The sequence below is a fragment of the Lycorma delicatula genome, chromosome 4, assembly GCF_047948215.1.
Source record: "Lycorma delicatula isolate Av1 chromosome 4, ASM4794821v1, whole genome shotgun sequence".
Taxonomy (NCBI): Eukaryota; Metazoa; Arthropoda; class Insecta; order Hemiptera; family Fulgoridae; genus Lycorma; species Lycorma delicatula.
In genome coordinates, this window is record NC_134458.1 from 216865567 (window position 1) to 216891981 (window position 26415).

At 30.4% G+C, this 26415-nt stretch overlaps 1 protein-coding gene across 10 annotated transcripts in view; it reads left to right on the forward strand.

The window, feature by feature from the left end:
- Positions 1-26415, forward strand: part of LOC142324285 (glycogen debranching enzyme) — a 145931-nt gene that overhangs the window by 43042 nt on the left and 76474 nt on the right. For all 10 annotated transcript variants that reach the window (XM_075365208.1, XM_075365211.1, XM_075365203.1 and 7 more), the window contains 8 exons: positions 7233-7425; positions 8440-8574; positions 11934-12152; positions 14810-15048; positions 18603-18815; positions 18922-19104; positions 20737-20866; positions 22182-22305. In XM_075365208.1, the coding sequence (XP_075221323.1) occupies positions 7233-7425; positions 8440-8574; positions 11934-12152; positions 14810-15048; positions 18603-18815; positions 18922-19104; positions 20737-20866; positions 22182-22305 (1436 nt within the window). The remainder of the gene's footprint in view (positions 1-7232; positions 7426-8439; positions 8575-11933; positions 12153-14809; positions 15049-18602; positions 18816-18921; positions 19105-20736; positions 20867-22181; positions 22306-26415) is intronic.

A 26415-nucleotide genomic window follows, 5' to 3' on the forward strand; every position in this document is an offset into this window, starting at 1 on the left:
GGTATCAGATAGATTATATCATGGTTAAGCAAAGATTTAGAAATCAACTCGTTGACTGCAAAACTTACCCTGGAGCAGACATTGATAGCGACCATAATTTGGTGATAATGAAATGTAGATTGGGGTTTAAAAACCTGAAGAAAAGGTGTCAGATGAATCGGTGGAATTTAGAGAAGCTTGAGGAAGAGGAGGTAAAGAAGATTTTTGAGGAGGACATCGCTAGAGGTCTGAGTAAAAAAGATAAGATAGAAAATGTAGAAGAAGAATGGGAGAATGTTAAAAAGGAAATTCTTAAATCAGCAGAAGCGAACTTAGGCGGAATAAAGAGAACTGGTAGAAAACCTTGGGTTTCAGACGATATATTGCAGCTGATGGATGAACGTAGAAAATATAAGAATGCTAGTGATGAAGAAAGTAAAAGGAACTATCGGCAATTAAGAAATGCTATAAACAGGAAGTGCAAACTGGCGAAAGAAGAGTGGATTAAAGAAAAGTGTTCAGAAGTGGAAAGAGAAATGAACATTGGTAAAATAGACGGAGCATACAGGAAAGTTAAGGAAAATTTTGGGGTACATAAATTAAAATCTAATAATGTGTTAAACAAAGATGGTACACCTATATATAATACGAAAGGTAAAGTCGATAGATGGGTGGAATATATTGAAGAGTTATACGGAGGAAATGAATTAGAAAATGGTTTTATAGAGGAAGAAGAGGAAGTTGAGGATGATGAAATGGGAGAAACAATACTGAGATCTGAATTTAAGAGAGCATTAAAAGATTTAAATGGCAGGAAGGCTCCTGGAATAGACGGAATACCTGTAGAATTACTGCGCAGTGCAGGGGAGGAGGCGATTGATAGATTATACAAACTGGTGTGTAATATTTATGAAAAAGGGGAATTTCCGTCAGATTTCAAAAAAAGTGTTATAGTAATGATACCAAAGAAATCAGGGGCAGATAAATGTGAAGAATACAGAACAATTAGTTTAACTAGTCATGCATCAAAAATCTTAACTAGAATTCTATACAGAAGAATTGAGAGGAGAGTGGAGGAAGTGTTAGGAGAAGACCAATTTGGTTTCAGGAAAAGTATAGGGACACGGGAAGCAATTTTAGGCCTCAGATTAATAGTAGAAGGAAGATTAAAGAAAAACAAACCAACATACTTGGCGTTTATAGACCTAGAAAAGGCATTCGATAACGTAGACTGGAATAAAATGTTCAGCATTTTAAAAAAATTAGGGTTCAAATACAGAGATAGAAGAACAATTGCTAACATGTACAGGAACCAAACAGCAACAGTAGCAATTGAAGAACATAAGAAAGAAGCCATAATAAGAAAGGGAGTCCGACAAGGATGTTCTCTATCTCCGTTACTTTTTAATCTTTACATGGAACTAGCAGTTAATGATGTTAATGAACAATTTAGATTCGGAGTAACAGTACAAGGTGAAAAGATAAAGATGCTACGATTTGCTGATGATATAGTAATTCTAGCCGAGAATAAAAAGGATTTAGAAGAAACAATGAACGGCATAGATGAAGTCCTACGCAAGAACTATCGCATGAAAATAAACAAGAACAAAACAAAAGTAATGAAATGTAGTAGAAATAACAAAGATGGACCACTGAATGTGAAAATAGGAGGAGAAAAGATTATGGAGGTAGAAGAATTTTGTTTTTTGGGAAATAGAATTACTAAAGATGGACGAAGCAGGAGCGATATAAAATGCCGAATAGCACAAGCTAAACGAGCCTTCAGTAAGAAATATAAGTTGTTTACATCAAAAATTAATTTAAATGTCAGGAAAAGATTTTTGAAAGTGTATGTTTGGAGTGTCGCTTTATATGGAAGTGAAACTTGGACAATCGGAGTATCTGAGAAGAAAAGGTTAGAAGCTTTTGAAATGTGGTGCTATAGGAGAATGTTAAAAATCAGATGGGTGGATAAAGTGACAAATGAGGAGGTATTGCGGCAAATAGATGAAGAAAGAAGCATTTGGAAAAATATAGTTAAAAGAAGAGACAGACTTATAGGCCACATACTAAGGCATCCTGGAATAGTCGCTTTAATTTTGGAAGGACAGGTAGAAGGGAAAAATTGTGTAGGCAGGCCACGTTTGGAATATGTAAAACAAATTGTTAGGGATGTAGGATGTAGAGGGTATACTGAAATGAAACGACTAGCACTAGATAGGGAATCTTGGAGAGCTGCATCAAACCAGTCAAGTGACTGAAGACAAAAAAAAAAAAAAACAATACTTCCTTTACTTCGTACAAGTATGTAATAATGGTTTTCCAATGTTTAAATTTTTTGATTTTGGTACTAATGTAAGGGTTAATAAAATTTTAATTTTTAATTTGATAATGATATCAAAAAGTTGTAATTTTAAGAATTTGTAAAGCATTACACTATAATGTTTAGTATATTTTTTAAGTCGATTTTGCTTTTTTTTTAAATTTACTAAACAAAAAAAAAAGTTAACATTTATTTAAAATTTTACTTGCTTTGTTTGCAGTTTCACCAGTGCAAGACAGTTTATATTTATAATGAATTATAAGAATGTTTAAATACATTATGTGCAATGTGAATTATTGGTTCAAATAAAATTAAGCAAGATGTGGTAATTGAAAGCAACAATGTAATATTGCATGTGATCACATACTACTATAAAATGTTAGAAATCTAATTAAAAAAGTGATTGTTTGAAGATGCTAATTCCAGTTATTCTGTGCTGACCAATATAGTTTTTATAAAACTAAGATCTCTTTATCATTAATTGATTAGCTACATTCATCTACTTTATTAGATTTAGCACTACTGTAGAGATTTGCTAATCTGAGTTAATGTAACTGCAGGCTCCTTGGAGTACAAAGAGATTTGGATTATTGGGAATGTAAAAAATAAAATTGTTGATTATAAAATACAGAAAGGGGTAAATACTTATTTTCCGCATGCCTAATCAACCGATGCTGGCAGAGAAACCTTCAACTTCCAGTAGTTGGCTTTGAAAATATAGCACCTTTGCCTGTAATATTAGTCCAGATATTAGCCAGCCTTTTTCACAATAGGAAGTAAACCAAAAATACAGTGCCTCGCCCATTTTTTCAAACTCACTTTTCTTCATATATGATTTGGATGTAGCAGTACTTTCTGAAATTTGCTTCCTTGAACTCCACGATTGTAACTTTTATCAATTGCTTCTCCATTCTCCTAAAGTTAACGGAGTTATTCTAAGATTTTGAGCTATAGCTTTAACTGATTTGCCTTTATCTATATGTTTCAATGTGTCTAATTTTACCCTTAACCTAAATGAAGCATGTTTTCCCTTTGAACTAATTTTATATTAAATAAATTTATATTTAATACAGGGCATTTCATAATGTTCTTAGGAGTTACAAAAATTCAGTACAAAAAAAGTATTTCACTTACCTAAATAAAAGTTGTACGAGGTGATGCAGGGACTCAAACAGTTTTTGTTAAAATCTATAAATGTTCAATGTGTGCTCCTGTGGTGACACAGCGCACACTAACATGAAAGTCTATCTCTTGCCAAACTCATTCTAACATATAATTTTCGATAAGAGTTGATTGCATTGATTATGCGATCTTTAGCTCAGCGATATCGTGTGGCATTGGTGGATAAACACCTTATCTTTCACGTAACCCCAGAGAAAGAAATCACATGGCGTAAGGTCTGGTGATCTTGGTGGCCACAGCATAATGTGTTGGTCTTCTTCAGGTGCACGTCCTATCCAGCGCCGAGGTAATGTTGTGTTAAGGTACTGTCGAACCTCGTTATGAAAATGGGCATGACAACCATGTTGCTGGAAAATGAAGTCGTTGAGTAGCTGAGGCATAAGCCATAATTATAACATATCCAGGTATGTCAAGCCGGTTACTGTCGTTTCCATAAAAAAGAACGGCCCATACACTGCCTCACAAGAGATCGCACAAAAACGTTTATTTTCAGAGAATCCCGAATGTGTTCCACATGAGCATGTGGGTTCTCAGTTCCCAAACTCGCACGTTATTACGGTTTACTTTGCTGCTAATATGGAAAGTAGCTTCATCGCTGAAAATTATCTTGTTTACAAAACCTTCATCTAACAACATCTTTTCCTGTAACTGTAAACAAAAATCGAGCCTACGTGTTTTATCTCCATCAGAAAGACACTGGATTAATTGAAGATGGTATGGTTTGCATAATAAACGTTTACGGAGAACTCTCCACACTGTTGTTTTTGGAATTCCTAATTCTCTGCCTGCAGCCGCAGTTAATTTTGACGAATGAAACTTGCATGCACACGTTCGACATTGACTTCTGAGGTTGACGGACGACCAGTTGATTTTCGCTTGCACAAGCAACCAGTCTCACTGAATTGTTTATACCATGCATGAATTGAATTGTCACTTGGTGACTCCTTATGAAATTTCAACTGAAACGCACGTTGCACAGAAATTACTGACTTTGACAAGTGAAATTCTAACACACAAAATGACTTCTCACTTCCCATGGCAACCATTTTCTCTACTGTCAATGCCTAGTGAGCAAATGGTTTACTAACTGCCTAGTATATGTGGAAAAAATTTACTTTAAGTACTCATTCGTACAGTACTTGTTTTATTCTTAGGAGTGAAATAGTTTTTTGTTAATGAATTTTTGAAACTTCAAAGAACATTATGAAATGCCCTGTATATTTTATTATATTTAAGTTCAACTTAAAAGAAAAATTTAAGTTGGATTTTCAGCTAAAAGAGTTGCTGTCTTATTTAAAGCACATGAATGCTTTGTTATTGAAAAATCTTAAAATCTATATACTTTTTTTAGCATTATTTAATGTTGTTAAATATTGTTGGAACATTCAGTTTTGTTATAAAACAGTTTTAAAATTGTATAACAACCGTTACCTACAGAGGATTGATATATTCATCACCTTCTAAAGTACCATCTGCAGGAATTAATAAATCTAACCTTCAAATGTAAAGGAATCCCCAAAAAACCTTTTTAGGGATTTTTAATCAGTTGTTAAATATAGATTGGTAACTTCATTTCATGATTTTCTAATATTTTTTACTTTTTGTTCCTAAAAATGAAATTGGAACTCATTGGAAAACATAATAACATTTTTTCAGATTTCTTTTATTTTGATTGCACCTGGTTTAGTATATTTATGAAATTTCATGATCATTGCTGGTGTTAGGAACTGTTTTTAGGTGGCCAGTAAGCTTTCCACTACCTGCAAGCAGTATGTGTTGAAAAGCTTTCACCTATACATTTTACCTGTTAATTCTCAATTTAAGTATACAGCAGCTAGGTAGGCTACGGTCAATTTATTTTTCTCACTAGTAACAAATCCTGTGACAGTTAATATTTTCAGCTGCTATACTTGCCTTTCTTTAACATGAAAAGGACACAGTTATTTTAAACTATTTAAAAATAGTATTCATAGTATGTTAGCTAACACACTTAACAAGTATTTTCTGTTATGTAATAGGAGAATTGTTTTGCCAAAAGAGAAAAAAATTTGCAATGGTTTTCTATAGTTTATCCATTATTTTTTTATGCTTCACAAACAACGAAGGCAAGTAAAAAATTATCTACACTTTTCGTTCTACAATTTATTTACATTAAGGTCCCTGCCTTAATGTAAAATAATAATATGTTTAATTCCTATTCAACATGTACATCATTTTTCTATATGGTCACCTCCCTAGTCACTGCACTTGGTCCAGCGGTCAACAAGCTTTTGTATTCGTCCCAGGAAGAAGATTTTTGGTTGTTTGCGAAGCCACTTCTCACCGCTTCTTGTACATCTAAGTCTTGAAATTTGACAATCTTGCAAAGCAATCTTGCCCAAACAGATCAAAGTCGGAGGGAGCAAGATTTGGGCTATAGGGTGGGTTTTCCACTACCTCAAAATTCAACGTGTTGATGGTTTGAATGGTGTAGCAAGACATGTATTGGTGGGTGTTGTCATGCAACAACGCTTTCTTTTACAATTTCAATTTACAATTTTTATTTATTTTTTTTTTTTGACTTTACGGAAGCCGAGCTCGTCTTGGACGATTTGATGGGCAGAACCATGACTGATGTTCAAAGAATATGCTACCTCATTGATGGTAACTCACCTATTCGCCAAAACTATCTCTTGAGCTTACTGAATTTTGTCATCTGTGGTGGATGTTGACGGGTGTCTTGCTTCCTCTTTGTGCATCATACTTGTCCAGCCAGTTTTAAACTTCTCGATACATGAAAAAACACTTTTGCATGATAAAGCACTGTCTCCCCTTGTGATAAAAGTCTATGATGAATTTCAGCTCCTTTCACACCCTCCGACCATAGAAATCGGATTACTGCTTGTTGTTCCTCTGGGTGCAAACTACTAGGAGAGCAGACATGTTTCCACTGTAATAGCCAATGTCATGATTGGAATCAGATTTTGCACACTTTACCACAATCAATCATGCATTTGTAGAAGGCAGTATGACAACCTTGAAGGTATGTTATGGTGAAAGTGTAAATAATTTTTGACTTGCCCTTATACAAAAAATTTTTAATTTTAATTTTGTAAGAAAACACTAAAGTTCCCACAATATGTCTATTACACATCATTATCAGATGAACAAAGAACATAACCTCATATTACTCTGAGAATATAGAGAACAATGCTACCGCAGTTGATAAACAGCATAACCATAATAAAAAAAGATAAAATACGAGTATTCCACCAAATTAATTTGCACCCTACTGTGTAAGTCCAGATCGTGAGTTTATGAAAATGAGGTATCTTATCTCTATCTAATGAAAAGTAGTAGAAACTTTTACTGTAATAAATGTTTCAATTATTAAAATATTTATTTTAATTTTATGAGATACTGTACTTGAGATGATTGGAGTGGTAGATTATAAAATGCTAAGAATTAGAGTTTGCTAAGAAATTTTGGGCACAAAGTTAATCCATTGATTCTAAAGTATAGCAGTCACACTGTAAAACATTGAGCACATTTTAAAAATTAGTTTATGTTTATTCACTTTTTATTTAGTATGCATTTGCTGTTTACTTTACCCTTCACTGAGAATTTATTTAGGATGAAAAGTTTAATTCATGGATAATTTAAATATTTAAAAATTAAAGATTATTGTATTTATCAAACATAATGAATATAAATTTCCTTGTTTTTGAGTGTTATCGTATTTATATGTTTCTTCTTATGTCTATTTTAGTGAAACTAAAGCTGGTTCTGGATATATACTAGTGGATCCAGAATTAAGTATTGGTGGTTCAAACTTGCCATTAGATTGTGTTCAGTGTGTCACATATCTTTCTAAATGTTTGGGACCTTTCTCAGCATGGGAGAAAAAATTACAAGTTGCTAAAGAGACTGGTTACAATATGATTCATTTTACACCAATACAGGTAATAAATATATCAGTTTACTATAATTTGATTGTTGGGGGTTTAATTGACACTGCATTAGTGATTAGTTTGATATTAGACGATATAATTCATTCCCTGAACTGTGATTGTATTTAATGCTCAATTTTTTTGAAACAATATATTTTAATAAAAAATGAATAAATTAAATTATTTGGTAAAATCAATAGGCAAAATAATCTGTAGGATTTTGAAATGACAAACTGAACAAATACAATGTTTTTTATTACCTAATTTCATAATATTTTTGAAAATGGTCTTTTAGTGACCAGTCATTGAAAGTTGCACAGGTGAAATTTTATCACATTTTGAAGGATATTATTAAAAAATCATATTTATAACATTTAATTTGTTTTGTAATTTTAGAGTTAAATTGTTTTAAATAATTTTCAACATCCATCTGAATCTTAGCATATCTGTTAAATTTGTGTCTTGTAATAAATATTGTGGGAAAATTTTTTTAAGAAGTTAATTTTACACTCCAAAAAATGCTGGTAAAATGTTACATTACTTTCCTGGCTACACCGATCGAGTCACACAATATCTTGTTTGAAATTTTTTTTTTTTATTATTATTATTTATATATACGTTGTAGATAAGAAATTTGCTTTAATAAAGTTTCTTCCAAAGTGCCTTTGAAAAAAATCAAAATTGGTGTTTTTGTGCTATCTTTCCACCCCCTTAAAAAAATTTGAAAAATAATAATATCGCTGCCCCAAATGTAAAAATATTTCAGCCAAATTTGAAGAAAATTGGTTTGGTCAGTCCTGTTATATGACTAAAAGCAGTGTGACATACATATGCATTTGGTCTAGATCAACTAGTTGGACCCTAAAATGTAAAGATTTGCAAAGAATCTGATACCCCATTTTTAACATGATAACATTCTTTGCCTTTAATGTGACTATTCTATCTGTATTTGGTGGGAACGTAATATTGTAATGAATTCTTAAATTGTTTTAAACCGAATTTTTTTCTTATTTCAATTTTTTGCAGGAATTAGGAGGTTCAAATTCTGCATACAGTTTACGTAATCAGTTAGAATTAAATACAACTTTTCATGAAGGTGATAACAAAGTTGATTTCAATAAAATTACTCAGTTCACTGACTTGCTCAGAAATGAGTGGAAGGTAAGAGTTTTTTTTTCATAAAAAGAGATTAAATTAAACTTTGTGTGTACCTATACTTAAATGCTAATTTTTTTTGTTTATTTTCTTGATGGATTGTTGAAATAACATGACTGAAATAACAGGTGAAAAACTGTAAACAAATATTGTTTTCTTTTTTTAAGTCAGTCAGTTCATTATCCAAGTCTCTTCAAAGGGACTACATTGGCCTTGTAATCCTCCCAATACTTTTTCATACGTTCCGATCTCCATGCTCTTTTTGTTGTTGAAAATCTTCTTGTTATGAGTTTCTTTCTTGTGAGTGTTTTGTCCTTGATTTTTTTTGTTTAATTTTATGTTTTTCTGTCTTCTTTTATGTCTTCTGATGTAAGACCATCTTTCAGATCCTCTCTTATTTCTCTAATCCATCTGCATCCTGTCTTGGTATTTTTACCCCCGACAGAGTGGAGATGATATATGTGTTTGTGACACATATATCATAATATATATATCATAATACACAGTTACTCACAAGATGTTGTGTGAGTATGTCTGTTACCATTTTCCTCAAAAACTACTGAACTGATTTCAATGTGGCTTTTTGCATTATATAGGTATCACTTCTGAACATTCACCAACATAGTTCACTAACATAGATACCTATGTTAGTGATACCTAACATAGGTATCACTTTAGAGCAGGTTCTTAGATATGCTTTAAGGTTATAGGCTACCAAGGGGTGCTGCAGTAGATGTGTTTCCCTAAAATGGCTTTTCTCTTTTCTTTCTTTTTCCTGTTTAGCCTCTGGTAATTGAGGTTCAGATAATACTCCAGAGGATGAATGAGGATGATATGTATGAATGTAAATGAAGTGTATTCTTGTACAGTCTCAGTTTGACCATTCCTGAGATGTGTGATTAATTGAAACCCAACCACCAAAGAACACCGGTATCCATGATCCAGTATTCAGATCCATGTAAAAATAACTGACTTTACTAGGACTTGAACTCTGGAATTCTTGACTTCCAAATCAGCTGATTTGGGAAGATGCATTCACCACTAGACCAACTCAGTGGGTTTTCTCTAAAATGGCTGGGCTGATTTTAATGCGATTTTTTGCATTACATAGGTTTCACCTCAGAGCTGGTTCTTAGATTTGCTTTATGGTTATAAGCCGCCAGAGGGCGCTGCAGTAGATATGTTTCTTCAAAATGACTTGAATGTTTCTAAGTCTGTAATTAATATTTTAATATTTAATTATCCAATCTAATTTCATTGTGGGTTTTTAAAAATTTTTAATTTTATTTACTTGTTCAAGTTGAGATTGTACTGTACCAGTTGTTTCAGAAATCTTAAATCTTGCATCCTTTTGATTTGTACAAAGAATCCTAGTTTCCTTTTACGCATGGTATCAGTGATTTTGTAGGTGAATTTTTACGGGTGTCAGTGAATTTTTGTAGGTGTACCAGGTTAATTTTTTTGTTTTAGCTAGTTTGTTTATTCTTGTTTGAATTTAGGTTTTTTGTTTGTTGTTATTATTTCTCTGAGGTATTTAAATTGGGTTATTATTTTGACTTTATTACCATTTATGTTTATTTCTTTTAATTTGTTGGTTTTTGTGGCACAGTTTCTATCTTTTGAAATGATATTTTAAGGCCAATTTTATTTGCAATTTTCTGAAGTTCTAATATCTGTGTTTTAGCTTCATTGATTTCATTTGCTAACAGTGCCAAGTCATCAGTAAAACCAAGGCAGCTTGTTTTGGTTTTTGGCCTATTTTTACTTTTGTTGACATTTTTTGAGCTTTTTTGAGCCTCATTACTATTTCCAGACTGCAGTTGAACAGTAGCGGTGAGAGTCCATCACCTCGGCGCAGTCCTGCTTTGATTTCAAATGGTTCTAAGAGTTCAGCTCTGAATTTCACTTTTGACTTAGTGTCTGTGAGGGTCAGTTTTATCATGTTTATTAATTTGGGAGTCTGAGGTGTTAGAGTCTTCTTTTGTGGGATACTCTTTGGATGCAATCTTATGCTTTTTTGACGCCTACAAGCACCCATGCATCTGCTTCTTTTTCTGTTGTAATCCATTATTAGGTTGAGACTCATGATCTGGTTTGGACAGCTCCTCCAGGGTCTGAAACCTATCTGGTGTTCTCCTAGTTCTTTCTTGAGTTGTAAACTGATCCTTTTGAGAATGATTCTTGAAAGAATTTTGTATGTTGTGTTTAGGTGTGAGATTGTTCTGCAGTTGTTAGGGTCTGTTTTGTCTGCTTTTTTGTGTGATTTCAGTGTATCTTTATGATGTCTTTTTATTTTTCTTAGGGTTTGGGTGGTTTCTTTTCTTTGATTTACTAGGTTTTGGAAGGATGTTTTTGGTTTTTGGGGTTGGTGTAATAGCCATGCTTGATGTGCAAAACAGACAACTTCTCTACTGTTTCGTCACATTTGCTGTTCCACCATTGATGCTTTTTACAGGGGTTTATTGGGATTAATTCTTTTGCAATTTGTGTAAGGCTGTTAACTTGGTCTTTGAATTTATCTGTGATTGTTATTTTTTTGGTTGCTTTTTAGTAATTCACATTCTTGATTAGTTGGGTAGGGTCTATTTTTTTTTTTTTTTAATTTTAGGAGCTCGGTTTTGTTGCTTCCTTTGGGGAGTGAATTCAATTTTAATCTTGACTGCATAGTGATCTGAACCTGTGTCTACTCTTTACATTGGAGGACTTTTACATTGTAGATCTTTTTGTGTTAGTGTTTGTCTATGAAGAGATGACCTAGTTGCCATTCTCCTTTAGTGTAGTGTTTCGAGGTTTTGAGTTTTTGAGGTTTCTTCTTGAAATATGTGGATTTCAAGGTTAGATTTTGGTTTTTGCAGAGATCGATGAATCTCTATCTGTTTTCATTTGTTCTCTTTTGGGCCATTTTCCAGTGATGTTGTGGTATCTTACTTCTCTGTCTAGTTGAACATTGAAGTTCCTGATTAGTTGTTTAACATGATTTTTAGAGATGTTATTTATGGTTTGGTAGACTAGGTCACAATTTTTCTGTTTCTTTATGGTCTTTTAGAATTTTGTTTTTACTGTTAGTGGGAGCATGGGCATTTATATGGTGTAAATTTTATTAGATGCTTTTAGGGTAAGTTTTGATATTCTTGGGGATTATGATTCAATATTACACCTAAATATTAAACCTTATTATAGATAATTTTCTGTAATTTCTAAAGTTTCCATCAAATAATTATCTGAAATTTGCAACATTCATGCAGAAAAAATCAAGCTGATAAATATTAAGCTCATTGTTTTTCATCCAGTGGTTTATATAATACAACTCTCGAAAGAAATGGTTTTAGTCTATGAAATACATTATAATATTTGCTTTTTTACAGATACTTAGTATTTGTGATGTAGTGTTAAACCATACTGCAAATGAAACACCATGGTTAAAACAACATCCTGAATCAACTTATAATCTGATTAATTCACCCCATTTAAAGCCAGCTTATCTACTTGATGTTACCCTTTTTAAGCTGAGTTTGGAAGTGGCTAAAGGTGATTGGGAATTCTCTGGTATACCTGCTGAAGTAAATTGTGAAGCACATCTTAATGTAAGTATTTATATATATGTATATATAAAACCATGTAAAAATTCAAAAAATCCATCACATACTGACCACTGTGCCAGATAACCTAAAATAACTACCAAATACAGTAACAGAACCTAAAAAGTTAATACTAAAAGTCGACTTTCATGGGATCCTGCATCATCAGTCAGTAAAAAATTCAAAAATTATATCAAACAAAAACAAAAAAATAAATTAATAAAAACTAAAAATTTAAAAAACAAACCCCAATAACCATAACACGTGAACAATATAACTCGATGCCAACTGGAATGATAATAAATTTAAAACGTTACCCAACAACGTTTGTAAACACTGTTGCCAACTGCTACAAATCAACTATGTCTTTAATTAAATTATCATCTACAAAAACGATGTTGATTAATCATTTATATATATATTTATTTATTTTTTTTTAAATTCAAATAATTCATCAATATATCGACCATTTTGTTAATAAAGTTTAACATTTTATGAATTATAAAAAACCCACTAAAATTTAGTTACTGGATAAGTTAAACTTACCATATTAATTTGCAATAACTAGTTTTTGCAGTATCCCGTATCTTCAGTTTGTATCAAATTCTATATCAGTTACATTAAAACATATTCTTTTAATTTTTTATCATTTTATTTGAATTAATATTTTATATTTTGAATAATATAATGATCATATATGTAAATTTAATTGTCCATTACTGGAATAATTTATCTTTAAGAGTACATATATACTCTTAATTGTCTTTTATCTTTTAACTTTATCTTATTTTTTTGTTTGCTTAATTTGTCTGACTGAACATTTAACTTGAGAGTTCAGCTTTTCTTTGTTGTAATAATTTTAAATGAGATGTATTATAGATGAGAGAGTTATTAGATCAGATGCTTAGAAAAATATTATTAGATTGTTTTTTTTCTGGACTTCTTTGCTATATTACTTGACAACGTACAAAATATCCCAACTAGTTGGCCAAATATTTTTTTGTTCTATCACATTTTTTTTTTGTGAAAATTGATTGTACAGTGTAAACTTTATAAACCATCATGAAATAATTTTTTATGCTTTGTTATAATCCTTTTTTCAATTATTCTTCAGTTCAGAAATAAAAGTTAACATATATTGAAATATGGAGCTTGCTATAGTTACTAAACTTGAGAGAGATTCGGAATAAGTGTGATTAGTGGTGAGTTTAGTCATATTGTATTGAGTTTAATAATAATGATAAAGGGATCAGTTATGGATTGAGAAAATGATTCACTACCTTTTGACCAATTTTTTCTGGTATTAATATTCTGAAATATAGAGGAATATTAAGAAAAAAAAAACATTATCTTAATTTGGAATAAGATTGCCTCTAGAAGAATCTTATACCCAAGTTGGAAAAACAATGAAAATTATTAACATTTTAAGATGATTTTAAGTGATTATAATGATTTGTTTGAAATAGACATAATGTTTAAATCTGTTTAGATAAGTATGACATTTGTGGCTGGATAAAAACAGATGAATCCTATTTGGGACATGAAATTTTGAATATCAAGATTATCATGGCAATAATGAAACAGGACAGGTCCAGTCCATAATTTTGTATGCATTTAAACTTGTTGACATAATATCTTTCTAATTGTTCTAATCATTACTGTTAACAATTTCAAGTATTTCTAAATTATCTTCTGTTAGTTATTTTCATTAAAAGTAAAATATTCTATTATGTTAAATAATTTTGAATTTCTGTTTTGGTTAATTCTATTATGTAATGATTAAATAATTATTTATGTAATAAATAATAATTCATACATAAAATGATGAACCAAATATTTTATAAACAGGAATTTTTTTTTAAATTTGTACAAAATTAATAGAAATATAAAATGTTATATTAGCTGTGCATTTGAGCCCTAAACTCAAACCATAAAATTCATAACTCTTAGTATATAATTAGATTAATTTTTTTCTCTTTTTTACCTTTGATTTATACTGTATTAATTTAATTATAAATGCAAAGGATCAAGACTTAAGATGGTCTAAGGATTGAAAGACAAGTACTCTTAATTGATAAGTTTGTACAATTTAATAATATTTTAATTATGCACTTGTAAATTTTACTTCATTCATTTATCCTAAAAAGGTAGGTTGCTGTGGTTCAGTGTAAGCCTGCATTTACCAGAAAGAGGATAAATAAGCACTGATCTAGATGACTATTTCTTTTGATTAATAAATTGTAGGAAATTTTTAAGCTTACTGTTGTAATCTACTTGCTACCCAATTTTTTTTATTTATATTTTGTCACCACCCTGATCTGTACAAATCCAATGAATTATTATTATTTCCACAGTTCATAGAGGAAAAACTAAATTTTTAACAAAAGTAGTTGTAGTTTGTTGCAATGGACTTATTAATATTGTAATTGAAAGGAAGAAAGCCTCAGATTATGAATTAATGTCATCATCTAAATCATTCATAACATGAACTCCATGTCATGATGGGAGATTGTAATGAAAACTGAAGAATGACTGAAATAGTGAGTTTCTAGGCAGAAACTACATAATTATTATTAAAAAGGAAAAATCTGTTCTTGGATTTTATAAATTGTTAAATTTAAATAAATTTTCTGTTAATTTCATGTTTTTATTCTATTTTTCAGGCAATCAGACATGCTCTACTTGGAACATTGTTACCAAAAATCAAAATACCTGAACTATATATGTTAGATGTTAGTTATTATGTAACTGAATTTCAAAATTTAGCTAGATCTCGTGTACCTCCATTACCTTCAAAATCATCTTCTAATCCACCACTTAAGCTTATTCCTGATCCTCAGTTTAGAAGATTAAAGGCAACTGTAGATATGGAACAAGCATTGCGTCTTTATAATGTTTATAGGTAATTTATAATTTTTTGAAATAAGTGAAATGCAAAAGATTTTGCTTTTATTCTTGCCTGGATTATTTTCTAATTAGTTTCATCCTTGTAGTAATATATTATTATTATTTATTTTCCACAAAGTCTTTTTGTAAGTTGAGTTAAGTCATTTTGGTTTTGTTTTTTAGCACTTTATTACTTTAGCTGTTACTTATTCAATGCAGAAAATGTTTTTAGAAAAAAAATAGTAATGTAAAAAATAAAATAACTTTTTAAAAACTGAGATACACACATTCAAAATATTTCAGATAAATAAAAATAATTTTTAATTAGTCAAGCTTATAATTGATACTGAAATTCAATTAAGGCAACTTCTCTTGCTTTACAAGGAACTTTAAGGAAATTTAATCTGTTTACAAACTTTTTCTTTTGATAATAATATGACTAACTGGAATCACAATGTTTTTATTAATGCATTATCATAAGTAATTTACATCTTACTCTTGGTCTATAAATATTATTTTTAATTTTCAGTACTACATAAATGTAGTCAGTATATTGATAACAGTCATTAAGTTTTATGAATAAGGTTTAAAATGTTACATTTGCTACTTATTCAGTAATATTTAGGTAAACAAGAGTTTCCTATGAAGAAGACTGATATATTCATAGGTGCTTTTATAGTACATAGATGAAAATTAATTATTTGTACCATTTATTTGAGCTGGTCAATTCAAAGTTATGTATCAGTAGTTTGCTGCTTTTCTCTTGGGTAGAGATATTCTTATTTGACAGTTTATGAGTAAGAGGGAAGCCCACTAAGAGGGAGCCTAAAAAACATATCTTTGTTTTTTTATCTTTGAGTGTTGATTTTTTATTTAATTTTATAGTAACTCTTGGGGTAGATCATTGCCTTAATCACTGGGGTAGGTCATTCTTTTCCTTATGTTTGGAGAGGGGTGCTCTGCCTGTAGCTCTACTTATACTAAAGCCCAATTTGGATTTGAAGTACTTATTAAGGGTAAAGCTGAACCTCCTAATCCTTCTTAACCAATTAATTCTTTGAGAACTTGTTAGCACAATTTCTGTAATTGGTATAGCTCTAACTCTACATAGTTGGTCCCAGTAGACTTGTGTCTGCCCTTATTTCTCTTGGTTTTGTTTTAAAATTTTGATAGATTATTTCATAACAGTTATTTACAACGGACTTTTCAAATTTGTAAGATGGAAAAATAATTTAAAAAAATATCAGTTAGAACTTAATGAAATATAAATGTATAGTTTGAGAGTTTGTTATATTCTTTGTTTATGATGCAAATGTCGACACAAGTCTCTTTCTCTCTCTCTTTTTCTCCATCTATTTTTATATTATCTGTATTTTTTCTCTGTCAGTCAAAATGTATTTATGTTTTATAGTCTAAAAGCAAAATTCTTTTCACATATATGAGACACAAAGAAAAAACTTGAGGAGATACAGTATACTGAAAAGTAGCAAATTGGTTTAGATAATACTAGAAACGAAGCTAGTTTACATTGCACTATTTTGTTTTTTATTTTAAAAGTAAAGACGTACTTTAGTAATTTATTAAGAAATTTTGTTTCATATTTTTGTGTGATTATTATTAATATTTTTCATTGAGTTACCAGAAAATTAGTGAAATATGAAACAAAGTTTATTGCTTTCTCACATTAATTTTATTATGATTCTATCTGTAATTGATAAAAAAAAATTCCTTAATAATTTTGAAGAGTAACAATTTTTTTGCTTATTAGGATTAAATGAAATAAAATAATATTTCATTATAATTAAATAATTGTTTTATTTATATTTTATTTAATTAAAATTAAATTATAGTATTATTATTTTCATATGTAATCTATGTTTGTACATACTTATAACATAACTGATAGATGCTATTTCTTTTTATTTCCATTTACTGTTCTTCATATTGGATAGCTTAATTACAATCCAAAACATTTTGAATTCTATTGAAAATGAGTGGTAATTGGGAAAGATTAAAACAATTGCTTTCAGTTTCAGAACTAATTAAATAACATTTCAAAATATATTTTCGTAAAAACATTTTCTTAGATTATGATTGTATGAAAATTATTATCAAACAATGTTTATTTTATCATATCATATATTTTATGAAGATAAAAATATGAGTAAAGTCAAAATTTTATGAAATAGAATTTTTAAACTTTAAAAACTACAAAAATAAAAATATACCTTTGAAGTTGCATTGATTCTTTTCAAAGTGTATGTAAGTGTGTATGTATATGTATGCAAGTGTGTATGAGTACTGTACTCTTTTTTGTAACTTTTGGTTGGATAATGACCAAATATGGGCAGGTAATGTTTAAAAATGGGATTAGGATGTGTATGATGTGATAGGCAATGGTTTGGACTATTTAGACTGCCTATATTAAAGGTTATTTTTTGTGTAGTTACTGTAAGGTGTATATTAGTTTGTAGATTAAATGATCTTGAATTTAATTACTGTATTCATGTTTGTCATTTATTCTTTGTAATTACTTTATTGCAATTGTACGTGTGACTGTCATGAGGATTTTTAATTCTGTAATCTGTTAATGTATCATGCTGTTCTGGATTTTAAAGTATTCTTTCGTTACTTCTTTCTTTCTTTATTTATTCCAAGTCAGTCATTGCCAAAGTACTGATTATTAAAATGTATTTAATCAGATTGACTTATAATTACATTAAGTAAAATATTACATTATTCAGAAGACTATAGAAATCAATTGCAGTCCAAAATTTTCTGGAAACTGATCGTAAAATTTGTTGTTAGAAACCAAATAAAAAAATATATATATTATTCTGTTATAAACAGGAATTTGATGGTTGGGAAAATTAAATTTAATAATGTAGATGAATTTCTGTTTTAAAATATGCCTGATTTTTGTTATAGTTCTCAATGATTATTTTTATTTTTGCTGTACAATTTTTCTTGTTTGCAGTTAACATTTGATTTTGAATAAAGTCTATAAATTTGATGATTTTATTGACTATTAAAAATATTAACCGTTACGAAATGTGTGTGTGTGTTCCTTAATCTCCTTAAGTTTACTATTTTCTTGAACTGTTTTTAGTGATGAAAAAGAATTAATATTTAAATGTCTTTGGCAAAACTCACTGTTTATTATATAGATCAAGCATATGAAACAGTAGCAAAGGCTACCTCTTCCTTTGTAATATTTAAACTGTATTTTTACAGTGATTTTATTTTTTTCCATTTAAAGTTCTTTTGAAATAATCTTGTATGCATTTTTTTTTAAACTATAAAGCAGAATGAAAAAAGGGAGGATGTGAAAGAGCTATTTCTACACTATTTCTGTGCTTTGATATTGGTTGCTTGCATTAAACATGCAAGTAGACTATTTATTGTTGTTTAATATGCTTGAATATGGCTGGATTACAATCAGCATTGTAATCCATGGTACAAGGAACTAATCAAAATGGGTTTATATGCACTATCTAATGTGTTACTATGAATGTGTTTTTCTATGAAATATTTTGTTTTACAATATTTTTTTTTTCATTTTGATTACAGAAGTGATTGTTTTGATGAAGATACTCGTTTAAGAAAATGTACAGAAGATTTTAAACAGTGCTTAGAACAATTGAATGGTGAAGTTTATCATCAGGTACAAGGACATCTTGTTTCAGCTGTTGATAACTGTATTGCCGGTATTCGATATTTTAGAGTACAGAGTGATGGTCCTAGAATTCCTATAGTCTCGGAAAAGGAGCCTCTTATGCCAAGGTTAGTTATGGGCATCATAAATTCTAACTGGAACAGAAGTAATGCAATCTTTTTTTTTTGTTTATATTTACTTAATAAACTAAATCCTTTTTTTTTATTTTTTCAGGTATTTCACTGATTATGAAAATGAGCTTAATGAAGATATAATGCATAAACCAGAAGCTTGCTACATAATGGCACATAATGGTTGGGTAATGAATGCTGATCCGTTACATAATTTTGCAGCTTCTGATTCTAATGTTTATCTACGAAGAGAACTTATTGCTTGGGGAGATAGTGTTAAGTTAAGGTAAGTAAACTTATTGTTTTCGCAAAACTTTTGTCTTTTCTTCTATTTTTATTATTATGACCTTGAATAAGCTTTCACACATATTTTAACAAAAAAGATATCATATATTAAAAGATGATAGATAAATGGTCTAAGAGTGACTGCATTTTCTCCATTACAACTTTCAATCATCAGGTTATTAAAAATTACACATGAAGCATCTTTCAAAAGAAACATATAACAGTAAACAGAAAGTTCTCTAGTTAGAAAGTTAATTTGTTTTTTCCAATTAAATATTACGTGTCATGAAATTTTATTAGGTGAATTCTGTAATAAACTGTTAGATTTTCAAAAAAACATACGTAAGAATGTAATGTTCAATTTTATGTTTGTTGATTTCCTTTAAAAATATTTCTTCAATGAGCAATTTTCAATCAGGAATCAAACATAGGGTATTTCTAGACAGTCTTTCTGATTAGATAGGTCTTACAAGCCAATTACAACTCAAATAAATTCATTACAAAATTTTGAAACATTATTCAATAATGTTTCAATTTAATGTTTTAAATTGATCTACCTAATCTCAAATTAGTAACTACCTATGATTTTCATTTTTTATACTTTTGTTAAAAAACTAATACCTCTTCTCATAGAGATGTGTCTGGTGAATTGTGTTGATTTTATTGTAAATTTTATATTAAATAATAAAGTAAAGTTATGATGAGTAACTTTTTTATTACAATTTCATTTGTTTATTATTGCATGTTGAATGTGGTGAAGAAGTACAAAGAAGTACAAATCCTTTCAACATTTTAATTGTAAGGAATTTATTAACTTCTCTACCTATTGAAAATAAGATCATAATTACATAAAAAACTGAGATTAACAAAGAAAGAAATCTTTTAATGTGTTAAAATGTATTAATAGAGAAACAGTGATAAAATGAAAATTATAAAAAAAATTATTATGAATCTTTTGAAGACAATGGCCCCAAAAAAATTACTGATGACATATCATTGAAGTAAAATTACATGTATTCTAATAACATATTATTATTATTCATATTACATGGAATCTAAAAATGAACTTATTGTATTGGTATTAATGGTACTGTATCATTTTGTGACAAATTTCATTTACATATAATTGTTTTGCAAGTTAATACAAAATTAAAAATATCTGTAAATGTATACATGTTACTCTATGGAATTAAACTAGCAGAGTAGTCCGTTTATTATTTACTGCAATAGAAAGAAGGTATTTCTGTTGCCTATAAAAAAAGACCTCACCTGAAGTATCCATGATCTTACATACTAGTTAGGGACCAATTTCCTTATTATATTGTCTTTTTTTATTATGTGTGCTTGCATACATACATTTATATGAATATGATATATTGACTATATCTTCATTTGTCTCTAATGTAATTGGAATAGTTAAATTCACAGGTTTTTAGAGATTTAAAAGTTACTAATTGCTTATTTATTGTTAATAATTGCATCTTTTGGCATGGAATTTTAGGATGCTTAATTTCAGAATTATTCTTAAACTATGAACTTTAAATGTACCATTTAATTTAAATTGAAGTTAGGATTTTATGATTAAGATATTTCAAATTATCTTTTATTTGAAAACATTTTTTTAATTTGGTAGGTATGGAGATAAACCTGAAGATTCACCTTTTCTTTGGGAACATATGCAAAAGTATGTTGAAGAGACTGCTAAAGCTTTTGATGGTATACGATTGGATAATTGCCATTCAACACCTTTAATTGTAGCTGAGGTATATTTTTGTGATATTTATTCTTGTAAGTTTGTGTCAGAGTAATACAAAGAATAGTACTTGCCTTTCCATGTTGGAGGAAAACATTTTTAGGCTAATTGGCCCAAAACATTTCTTTGTCGACCTCTGTGGCAGAATAATAGCATCTCGGCCTTTCATCTGGAGGTCCCAGGTTCAAATCCTGGTCAGGCATGGCATTTTTCATACACAAAAAATTTTCACATCCCACACACAAGCTTTAACTTTTTTTACAATATCAAGACCCAAAAAAAAAAATTGGATCAATTATATTTTTATTAATGACTGACTCCTTAATGGTATCTTGGCTTAGCGATCCAGAGATGTAAGAAGTTACAGATACATTCACTAAACAAACAAGGGAGACTGCTACCTATGGGTCTTTAACTAATCAAAGCTACATAAAATATCTCAAAAATTTCTGGAGTATTATATGAGTCCATCATTCAGTTGTAAGTGTAACTAAATTTACAATTTTTTTTTTATGACAAATATATATAAAGTAAAATTTTTGGGCCTGGGAAAGATGGCAAACTGAATAATTTACAGCAACTGGATTATGTTGCTGGTTTCACGAAACTTGGAATAATTCTAGAATCAGGATTTAAATTACTTTGAATGACATCATTATATTATAATAATCTTGTATACTAGCCAATGATATTGGCCAAAAAATAGTTTTTTTTTAAATCTATGCATACCATGTAGTATTTTATTAAAAAAAAAAAAATTGCTTCCACCTAAGTTATTTGCAAGAAATGTATGTAGGACTACCAGAGGAACTTCTTTTGCAATTTAAAATAAGCTTGTGCAAAAAAAAAAATTACCCAATTAGTAGAGTTAGTAAAGAAGAAAATTAGCGTTTGAACAAATACAAAAAAAAAAAGAAGAAATTGGTCAAATATTGTGATCAGACTCCGTTTTTTAAAGTTTTAAAGTTTTTTGTGGTTTTATGTAAATTTTCAAGAGAAATCTATCTGATAGCTTTGATGAACCTAATTGGAGTAAGTAGAAATAAATAAGTATTAATCAAGCTTGGCTTTATGATATGCTTCAAAATTCCCATGCCATATTTCCACTTATAATCTTTAAGCTGATATGATAAATTAATCACTAATAAAAAACATAATATGAAATTTAATTTCTTGCCAAACCCTGTATTTGGATGTTATGAATCACAACATTAGTTTTGTATGATTAAATATTTAAAAAAACTAGTAAAAAAAACTAGTATAAAAAAAACAGTATGCTTTTACTGTTTCTTAATTTTGTTTCTTTTTTCCTAATTTTTTTTTAGTATCTAATGGATGCCGCAAGACGTGTCAGACCTAATTTGTATGTAGTTGCTGAGTTGTTTACAAATTCAGATTTTAAAGATAATATATTTGTCAATAGACTTGGAATTACATCACTCATTAGAGGTATGATGCTTATCTTAATTTTTAATTAAGTTTTATAGGATTTTATAGTATGTAACTTATTGTTTAAAATTTAATACATTCGTAGAAGTTTTTAAATAATTCAAAGAATTTTATGAAGTTATATGTTTTAAAATTGTGATTTGAAATGTTTCTGCTGTATGTAATCACTCATCTTAACAGTTAAGAAAATGGATGCTGACTAAACAAGATAATAATTTCCTATAAGTGATTATAATGATTCCTATAACTGTAATTGTCTGTATCTACTACTTTAAAAGAAGTCGTAGATACTATTATACCACTAGTAAATTTATTAAAAAATATTTGAATAATGGAATGTATTTTTTTTTTATTACACTGGTGGAGGGGAAACCTCTAGCAGACACCATCTGCCTACATAGATGGTAGTTTTGGGCTGTCACTAACTAAAACCCCCTCTCCCTCTACAACATGGAAAGTCCAAACATGCCATAAGCACTATACAGTCTCTGGTGGAAATCGCAGGATTGCCTGTCAGAAAGGCAGCAGTAAGAAACTCAGCGGAGTCCCATGGGTATTGGCAGAACACATATATCCTTATGCAGGCCTAACTTGGCGTGGTCTAACCTAACCTAATCTGCCCTAATCTAATTAACTGATGCAGATGGATACCCCTGATCCCCGCATGCTGATCCCCCATCTTATTCCCCAGCCCCTTCTTCGCAATGATGCTCCTAACCATCTCAGAGACTGTATTCCACTTCTTGATGCTAGCAAGCATGACACCGATTATGTTGTTCGTGTCTAGTGGTTTGTTACCACCACATACCATGCCCTTGGATTTGTCCACCTATCGTACATGAAAATCACGTGCTCAACATCATCAAGGGCACCGCAATATGGGCACAGTCGCCTTTGCAATAGAATATATTGCTTTTGTCTTAAGATTTCCATTTCCTTCTATAAGAAAGGGCTCTTAACTTAATTTACTAAATTGTAGCTCATATTTATTGTTCATATTTTGTAAAGAATTAAAAAATAAAGTCTCTAGGGGATGAAATGTTTAGGATCAGACTTTTTAACTTTTCTCCAAAATAACAATTTTAAAGTCAGATCGGGTCTACATGAGGTGCACCTGGATATATCCAGAACAAATACGAAAAATTTGTCCGGTTAACTGAATCTAAACAAACTTCACAACTTCATTTATCATCAAATCACACTCTACTATCATCTCACTAGATCACAATTAGAGTTGTAACTCGGAATCTAGTCCCACCACAGGTGACCCCTTCACAGTCAACCATGAAAGGTCTTTTAAGAAGTACTCCACTGGCTAAACCAAGCAAGACCACTGTCCAGAAAAGGCAGCACGCAGATCTAGTGGGCTGTCACTTAGAAGATAACGTGCAATAGAAAGCATTGGAATGCCGTAACACTGCACACACAACAAGAATAATACAAAATTCAAAATCAAACCAAAGCAAATCACCTATTTCCACACAATGTAAACTCACTCATGTAGACTGGTAAATTGAAAATAATAATGGACCAACATAAAATTCTGATCATTGGACTGCAGGAAGTAAGAAACACTGACCAGAATGCCATAGAATTAAAAGGATATAGGCTCTTCAAAGGTGTACCTGAGAAAAGAGTGATGAAAATTGTCCCACAGTTTGGAACATGCTTTTTGGTCAGCCTCAAAATAATAAACTCCGTACAAGAATTCAAGTCACAATCCCCAAGATTCTTAACACTCACCCTAAAAGCATCTCATAAAATCTACACCATAATAAATGCCCATGCCCCTTCTAATAATAAAAACAAATTTCCAAAAGACCGTAAAGAATCATAAAAGTTTTGGGACCTACTCTACCAGATCATAAATAACATCCCCAAAAATCACAATAAAAAACTAAACGTAGACTTCAACGCTCAACTAAGCAGTGAAAGAAGTGCTGTAACATCATCGGAAAATGGCCTGGCCAAAAAAGAACAGAGGAGAATGGATAGACTCATTGATCTCTGCAGAAACCACTACCTAATCTTGAAATTCACGTATTTCAAACCTCAAAAACTGGAAACATACCGACTACACTAAAGGAAAATGGCTACTAGATCATATCTTTATAGAAATACTTTACCACAAAGAGATCTGCTATGTAAAAGTCTTCTGAGGAGTAAATAAAGGCTCAGATTGCTGCTTAGTTAAAATTAAAATTAAATTCACTCCCCAAAGGAAACAACAAAACCAAGCCCCTAAAACTAAAAGAGAAATAGACCCTATCCAACTAATCAAGAATGAAAATTACCAGAAAGCAACCGTAAAAATAATAATCATGAATAAACTTGAAGACCTAGTTAACAACCTTGAACAAATTGCAGAAGAATTTGCCTCAATAATACCCTGTAAAAAGCAACAATGGTGGAACATCAAATGTAATGAAACGGTGGAGAAGAAACATCAAGCATATCTATTGGAACAATCCCAAAAATCAGTCATCCTTCCAAAATCTAGTAAAACAAAGAAAAGAAACCACCCACATCCTAAGGAAAATAAAAAGACTATACCATAAAGACACATTGGAATCAATAGAAGAAGAATTCGACAAAACATAGTTGAGAGACTACTACAAAACTTTCAAAAAACAACTTGAAAAATATGAAACCCAATTTTATCATTATTTTTATCCCTACTAATGAGGGATGAAAATAATAATCTGGCCCATAACAATAAAAACAATGCAGAATTCCTAGCCAAATATTTCAGCAAACTTCTAAATTGTAACATACTGACAGAACTCCTAAACTTCTACGCACCTGAATAACAACACTATCGCAAAACATCAACCCTCCCACAATAAAAGAAGTCTACCAAGCAATGGGTGAGATGAAGAATTATAAAGCAGCAAGAGAAAATAAACAAAACAAACCATAATAACAGATCCTAATAACTATAGGGGAATCTTACTCCTAAACATAACATACAAGATTTTTTCAAGAATCATTCTCAACAGGATCACAACTCGAGAAAGAACTAGGAGAATACCAGGGAGGTTTCAGACCCTGGAAGAGCTGTCCAGACCAGATCATGAGTCTCAACCTAATAATGGATCACAACAGAAAAAGAAGCAGAGACATGGTGGTAATGTTTGTAGACTTCAAGAAAGCATACAATTGCATCCACAAAGAATTCTTACTAAAAGTTCTAAGGCACATTGGCTACATCCCAAATTAATAAACATGATAAAACTGACCCTCATAAACACTAAATCAAAAGTGAAATTCAGAGGCAAGTCTCAGAACCATTTGAGATCTAAACAGGACTGTGCCAAGGCATGGTAATTACTAAGCTGGAAATGGTAATGAGGGAATAGCTCAAAAAATGCCCTCCAAAACTAAAATGGCAAAAAAATTAAAACAAACTGCCTTGGTTTCATTGGTGACTTGGCAACACTAGCAAACAACATCAATGAAGCTAAAACACAGATATTAGATCTTAAAAACATTGCAATTAAAATTGGCCTCAAAATATCATTCAAAAGACAGAAATTATGTCCCAAAAACCAACACAATTATAAAAAGTAACATAAATGGTAATAAAGTTAAAATGGTAACCCAGTATGAATATTTCAGAAAAATTATAACATACAATCTAAACAAAAAAATCTCAATTCAAACAAGAACAAACAAACTAGCTAAAGCACAAAATTAACCTGGTACACCTTCAGTAAAAAATGTCTGTTCATAAACGAGTTATAAAACCGGAAGCCACATTTGCAGCAGAAACACCTTAATGAATAATCAAAAACAGACACTCCAGAAAATCGAAAGAAGAATTGGATGAATCTGCATCAACAAAAAGTACCAGAAAGTTGGGCAGTGGTGGGTCATGCCCAACACAGTCATGTACAAAGAGTTAGAACCATTCACTGATACCATGCATAAAAGGAAACTAGGATTCTTTGTACAAATCAAGAGAATGCAAGATTCGAGACTTCTGAAACAGCTGGTACAGTACAATCTTGACTCAAAAATGGTATCAAGATAGGATGTAGATGGATCAGAGAAATAAAAGAAGATTTAAAGGAAATTGGCCTTATACCAGAAGACACCATAGACAATTGA